This window comes from Amblyomma mixtum, chromosome 6 (assembly GCF_055824585.1).
Source record: "Amblyomma mixtum isolate Tamu chromosome 6, ASM5582458v1, whole genome shotgun sequence".
Taxonomy (NCBI): domain Eukaryota; kingdom Metazoa; phylum Arthropoda; class Arachnida; order Ixodida; family Ixodidae; genus Amblyomma; species Amblyomma mixtum.
In genome coordinates this window covers 136,679,769-136,686,834 of record NC_143017.1, presented here as the reverse complement: position 1 = coordinate 136,686,834, position 7,066 = coordinate 136,679,769, and the positions used below count along the sequence as shown (strand labels likewise).

Below are 7,066 nucleotides of genomic sequence, written 5' to 3'. Positions count from 1 at the left end.
AATCGCTCGTTGCGCTATGCATTTAGTCATACACTTTTGTTTTTAAAAACAAAGCGTATTTTATGTGTAATGCTTGTACAAAACTATAACTAATGCCGCTGCAACAAACCTGTCCAGTCAGCTGCCGTGACAGCTGCATACACAAAACAAGCACAAAACCCGTACTTCCCCTCTTTATCCCGGCGGTGATCCGCTTCCGGCCTCTTGTATAGTTTGTTTTTGTTTGTTGGCGCTATCCGCTTGTGGCTTACTGTTTTGCATCTTTTCTGCTCAGTATTCTTGTTCACGTTCTTCATCAAGCGACCTGACGGTAAGTGACGCCTGTTTTTAACTGCAGTTCTGTGCTGTCCTCACCGCCTCACACTTCAATAAACTAATCGTTAACACACCATACGCAGCCGCATTTAAAGTAGCGCAGTGCCCGCTTCGTGATCTACTTGTTTCGTGCCGTTTCGGAGCGTTGCTTGTCCACTGTATAACAAGTATTGAGGGACTCTGGTATAACTATCTGCCGTCATACTGTGCTTTCACTCAAGCCCCAAAGAGGCGCGCTTTTATGTTGAGCCTAGACCGTGCTAGCTGTATGTACGCGTCATGCTGTTGTATTTTTCACATTTGTTTGACGGATCAACGTATTGCATTTGATTTGCTAATGGGCAGGGCTGTACTTGCTTTGCAGACTGAAAACTGCCATGACTTCCATGGAGCTCAGCCGTCAGTCGCAGCGACATTTGGCTTTCGTTTCGCTGTCTTTGGGATTCCTTGTCATCTGGACAGCTGTACTGGCTGGTGTGCTGATATCTAAGACGCTAAAGGTTTGCACACAATTGCTATCACATGAATTCTTCAGTAGCCACAAGGATATCATTGTTGAAGGTGCCGATCGAGTTTGCTTTTACTTTGTGGTAAGCTGATTGCATCAATATCTGTCTCTTTTTGCGTTCCGTACAGGACGATGCGTGTTCGAAGGCAGCGCTGGGAGCGCTGAAGATTCACGAGGATATCGCCAAAGTTACCTTTGCCTTGGGTCATGAAATGGGTAAAAAAACTTCCCTTGTATCACTTTTTACCACATGCATAAGCCACTCCAAATGAGCCGTTTGTTGAACACAGAAGTTTGTGGGTCATAAATAAAAAACTAGGTTGTGCCTAGCTGTTGGCAGCCGGCAGAATTTTCTGAGCGAACTTTTCCGAGCAGCTACAGAAGCCGCCAATATTTCCTGGACGAAATCCTCCCGGCATATTGTGGCCGGGGCGAAGGCCTCGGAAGAACGGAGACGAGGCTCACTTGTTGAGTGCTAGATGAAAGACCTAAAGACCCTTCATTAGATGAGGACACCGGTATATCTACGCTTCAATCACGCATAACACTTATAATCCACTAAACCAAAACAACAACTAAAACCACATATACATGTTCAGCTCTGATTGGCTAACGAAGCTCATGTAACATTTTCCTGGAGAACAGCTGTGACTGACTGATTTTTCGTGCTCTCACGCATATAGTTTATGCTCTCACGACCATCTTTTGGCAAATAAATTGCTCCTAACTAAAAGTCAGTCCTGCATGCACCGCAGTGTTAGCAACAAACTAGAATGCTGTTTGGACAGCAAGCGACTTGCAGCAAGGTACATATCTGGGCAATATTTTATAAGTGGTCTTCATGCATGTGAGCCAGATATTACCCAGCTTTTCAGCGCGATGAAATCACAGCATGGAATTTAAACGTATTGAACGTGAATTAAGCGCAGTGTACTGGCAGCTTACGGCAAATAATAATAATAAAGCGAAGAAGACTCACTAGTGAGTTCAGTGCTTGGGAGCAGCGCAGCGTGATCTGCACACCATTATAGAGCTGCCTAAACAGAGCTTAGGTGATCCTTTTTTCTCTGTCATCAGTGGTTAGCTCATCTGTTTTGTCATGCTTGGCTTAAACCATTGTTAATTGCTTTCGCTACTGGTAGTGTCGAGCCGCATGGATTGAGATCTTGTGTGGGCTTAAAGGTTCTCGCTAACCGAGAGGGGCCATGAACATAGCAAAGGAGCTACTCTCAAGCTCGCAGTGCTTAGGCTGTACAACCGGCATGTATTTTATTCAGATATGGCCAAACTGATCAGTGCCGGGAGAATTGGGGCCAAGAAAAAGCGAATGGATTGATCTGCTTCATCATGAGCAACCAATCAGAGGTGATTGCTAGAAAGATTTTACCTAGGAAATTCTGCCAGCTGCTAGCAAAAAAGGCACTGCCACAATGTTATGGTGCTGTTTTCATGCCTGTAATGGCAAAGCATTGGTGAGGAAGTATGCAATTGAAATTGATAGCTATTTGCTGTAGCTCTTAATTCGTGGAACTTCTTTCTAGCAGTTTGAAATTACTTTGGTCAATTCTTATATTGCCTCTTCAGTGTCAACGGTGGACTGGCTACTTTCCGACAGTTCTCCAGGAGAGTCCAGTGCCGACCAGCGTGCCCTAGCCTTGACGTGGCGAGTCACGGACGACGTGCTTGCGTCTGCATCGCCAGATGCGGGCACAACAGCCCGTCTGGCCGTGTTTCGCCAGACAGTCAGGCGGAACTTCACTTCACCTCTAGACACGTCGTCTTTTTACCTCTCTCTGTGTAACTCCCTCCTGCAGCGACATCTGTTTCCCAGTTCAGCAGACGAGCCTTCTGCCACCCTTGCCCATGCCCTATTTGTTCGTGGGATGTCGTTGAGGATGGGTCAACTTGCTTTGGGCACCATCTATGTCCGCTCTGCAGCGGATGTGAATGTGACTGAGTATGCCAGCCTGGGTGCGATCAGCCAGGAGTTGCTCGAAACTGCCTTCCACCTGGGGCCCCGTGCCCGTGCACGCTGGGCACAGCTTCAGGAAAGGAGACCCAGCACCGCCTTGGATGACGTAGCCGAAGATATGGCCGCAGGCGGGACCCGGAAGGCCAAGCTTGCACCAGTGTTTCTTGAAGAAGTGAAGCAGCAGCTGGCACTGCTGTTGATGGCTCGCGAGGTCCTCGGAAGCAGTTTACAAACATGGGCCCAGCGAGGGGACAAGGGGGCACGTGCTGCCTTGGCATTCAACAGCTCCGTGGCTGGAGTGGCTTTAGTTGCTGTCCTGCTATGCCTTATTGTTGTGGGCTGCTCACTGAGAGATCTAGGTGCACGTGAATGCAGCAAGCCTGACCTGGCTCCCATTATCATGCCACCTGAAAAGTCGCATTGTTATATGTAGTGTTGACCCAAGGGTTGTCACAGTAATGCACATAGGGCCGCCGCGGTGGCTTAGTGGTTGTGGCGCTCAGCTGCTGACCTGAAAGACATGGGTTTGATTTCGGCCGCAGTGGTCGAATTTCGATGGAGGCGAAAGTCTAGAGACCCGTGTACTCTGCAATGTCAGTGCACGTTAAAGAACCCCAGGTGGTCGAAATTTCCGGAGCTCTCCACTACGGCATCCCTCACAGCCTGAGTTGCTTTGGGACATTAAACCCCATAAGCCCAATAATGCACTTATGGTGCAGTTTGCATTCACTTAACTTGAACTCGAAAATTGGAAACTTACCCATGTAGATCTCGTGTTGAAAGTTTACAGCGACACAATAGTAGCTACAAAGTTGGCATCAAAAGGGTGACCACTTTGTAATGGTAGTAACTATTGTACGCTGGTGTTTGACTTTGTTGTGAAAGTCTTGGTTGCACTTTAAAGAGGTGTAAATGGTTGTTACATCTGTCTTTAGTAATGCTTTTCTTATGTATAAGGATAACAAGAAAGCCTGAGACACTTTAGCGCACATTCTTCAGCAGACGAAATGGGTGCTTTGCTGCCGGTGACTTCAAAAGTAGAGATTTTTCCTGACCTGTTATTTAGTTAGCTGATGTTGCTTTGTTCAAACCATTGTTGCCATTTGCATCACACCAGCATGTTTGTACGTGTTGTAGTCTCAGTGTTGGTGAAAAAAGAAACCTTGCATTGTACAGCCATGGACAAAGTTTGCAGTCACTGACATGTCGCTGACTCCGAAATGACACTCACTGCAAAGGTTCTTGCATCTTATAGCAAAAAAAAAAAGCCGCAAAGGAGTGCAGATGGCATTTTTACATGTTTGGAAGCGGAATCTGTTATAATTAAGCAAGAAGTTGTCGATACACACACACACTGTGTGTGGATGAATAGCTTGGAAATAACACTTTCTGTCAATTTTTTTTACATGTTCAGGCTGTATAATGTGCGCCTCTTAAGATACAAGCATATCAAGTGTTATGTACAGGTGCGAACAAAAGTAAACTCAACATGCTATTGCCTTATAACATTTTTCACGCCTTGCCTGATTAAAAATGCCAGCTATGGTGCTTGTATGATGGTAGGAGATGCCATTGTGCTTTCTTATGTACAGTGTTTCTTTATTTACGATAGAAAAGGCATGATTGCACTCTGAGCGAAATGGCATGTTTGGTTTACCTATGTCCACACCTGTATGCACGCTCTTTAAGATACAAGCATATCAAACTCGAGTAGTGTGGGTTATGTAAATCACTAGTGTTATATCGTTGTGTACATTCCATAACAAATGCAGCCAGCACAAGATCACAGCTTCCGAATAGATGTCTGCTCTTTATAGCACCCATTAAGTTATCAAGGTCACAAGGAAGTGTTTCTCACCTTTCATGGATTTTTTGGGGGAGGCCTTTTGCACCAGATCTGTTCATTTTTTGGCATTATGTTTGATGGCAGCTCACATATACACAGTACTGTGTGTGCGAATCTCCGTATTGCGTATTTTTGGAAAGCTCATGGGCTCTTTTTCATGTCTCATATTCTATCTACTGTGTTTGTCTCTTCGTTTGCATGTACTATTTATTGCTGTTTTACCTGGCATGCTATTTAGGTAAAACCTTTCTGCACTCCTGCTGTACTAGTCTGTGATGGCAGAAATGTATCTGACACTCATCAACATTCATATCAATAATGTTGTTAAGCCGTTATTGCCTGTTACTCCCATAAGCTATTTATTGTCACACTTGCAAGTATCTTTTAATGTTGAGCACTGCCTTGAAGGCAGCGACAACATTCACTGCCCACTCAAGTGCCTAGCACTGTAGTAAACTGCGCTGTTTCACAGTGACTTATGCAGAGAGCATTTCCAGTCTATGGCCATCTACTTCTGTGTTTATAAGTTATTTTGGAATGAGCTGTGATCATGACACATTACACTGCTCTTCTTTAATGTTACTTTACATTGCATGTTGACAGAAAGCATGTTTGTAAGGGAGCCTTGTAACAAGTAGAATGTTACCCTATTTCTACTTCATTTTATTGTTTAGTGTGGTGGGCGCAATAAATGGGCATTTTAAATTTCACATTTGTGCATTCTTTCTTCAGCCTTCTGCTTAGATGAAATGTAATGAAAGACAAATTGGGCATCTATAAACAGTGTACGGAGCAGTTTGAAAAGTGTCGCAGCCTGTGTGGCCAACTCAAATTCTTCAGTTCCAGTACGGTGGCAAATGACTGCAGACCAGTCCATATTCTAGCTCTGAACAGTGTCACTTTAATTGCTTCAAATTATGAGCTTCGATTACATTTGCAAATTTTCCAGGCGCAGTTTTGCATGTGAACTTTTTGTTGCAGATGCTAGCAATCAATGAAGTGTTTCTGTTCACTCTGTGGTAAGGTTGGAAGTGAAAACCATGATTTGGAATAAAATAGGCCATGACCGCTCTATTCGCCAGTAGCTGTCTACCCTCTAGCTGCAATGCTGTTTCCGGTGGTCAAAGTGTAGTAATATTAAAAAGCTGCACATCCTACTTTCACTTGTTTTGTAACAAATATGCCTATTTAATGAAAATATTCATGTGTAGCAATGATTTATTATATAGAAGATTGAGGCTAACAGAGTTATGGATAACATATCAGGGCAGAAGCGGTTGTAGCTATTTAGTTGTAAATTGTATCCGTTCATGCTGCATTGAAGCACAATGCACCCACACAAAAATGAAATTGCTTTATTTATGTCTTACTTTTCCGAAGGTGCCTCACTGTCGAAGGTCATTGCTGCAGTGTTTGCAGCACCCCTCCCTTCATGAAAAATGCTGTTATTGCAAGAAGCATTCACTTTTCCTTTGATTTTGTTGCAACTAATGACTACCGTAGCAAAGTATTACTCCTTAGTACTTTAAACAAGCTTCGAATGCAATGCAGGACTGACCTATTGCTAGGCAAAATAATAGAAACGGCACCTAGCTTAAAGCTTCTCCATGTCTAGGTTTGTTTTCTTTGCACATTGTTATGGACATCTGTAATAGCAAACAACCAACTTGCTGGTCAGCCTTATCTCTTACTTGAGCTCATCAGATTAAGAAAGTGGTAAGCATTGCCATGTACCATTTGCTGTAAATAAGTAGCCATAAAGTTTCAGAGGTGATAACTGTTTAATTATTACATTGTAACTATTATGGCAGCTTAGCGTAAACAATAAAGAGCTGATTGAATCATTGTCAAGCACCAAATATGAAACACTCCTCAAGAGTCCATCTTCAAATACAAGCTCCAAATGCTTCCTTATATTATGTTGTTTAGATATCTGGCTGGTTGACTACAGTGAACTATAAGTGGAAGCGTTCACTGTATACATGAAAATGATTACGATGGTCCGTACCTTCTCGCAAAGCTGTAACTGGAAAGAGTTGTGAACCAATAACCATTTCCTTGAAATAAGAACTCTACTAGTCTTTTTATCAAAAGTCATTGGTCTTGAAATGAACCAGCCTTGTTTATCAATTCTTGTACTAAAAGAGCAGCGCATTATGCGCATGCATTTCCAAAATCAAGGCGAGGAAATGAACATCACTAAAGTTCTCATCACAAGGGGACGTTAGACCGCAGCAGTGGCCTTCAATAAGGAAAAAAAAATTGCAGTGGTGGCCAAGTGGTCTGAGCATCCACCTCACATGCGGGAAGTTCTGGGTTAAATCCCCAGTGGCCCTGGCTACCCACCAGTTTTCAAATGGATGCAGGCTATCTCCTGGCATGGAGCTCGGCTTTTCAGAGCTGGAACTCTTGGGAAAAGCGCCTT

The 7,066-nt window shown here is 43.8% G+C and overlaps 1 protein-coding gene across 1 annotated transcript; it reads left to right on the top strand.

The window, feature by feature from the left end:
* Positions 1 to 181: 181 nt before the first annotated feature.
* Positions 182 to 5,715, top strand: LOC149340501 (uncharacterized). Its single transcript, XM_089549268.1, has 4 exons — positions 182 to 310; positions 680 to 815; positions 952 to 1,039; positions 2,408 to 5,715. Exons 2-4 carry the CDS (start codon positions 693 to 695, stop codon positions 3,226 to 3,228), a joined length of 1,032 nt encoding a protein of 343 aa, XP_089405394.1. The 5' UTR covers positions 182 to 310; positions 680 to 692; the 3' UTR covers positions 3,229 to 5,715.
* The last annotated feature ends 1,351 nt before the right edge of the window (positions 5,716 to 7,066 follow it).

Bases quoted from the DNA above. Each gene is read 5' to 3' on its own strand.
- LOC149340501 (XM_089549268.1), top strand. From the start codon at position 693: ATGACTTCCATGGAGCTCAGCCGTCAGTCGCAGCGACATTTGGCTTTC. The intron at 816-951 runs GTTTGCACACAA...CGTTCCGTACAG, and splicing joins TGATATCTAAGACGCTAAAG to GACGATGCGTGTTCGAAGGC. The intron at 1,040-2,407 runs GTAAAAAAACTT...TTGCCTCTTCAG, and splicing joins TGCCTTGGGTCATGAAATGG to TGTCAACGGTGGACTGGCTA.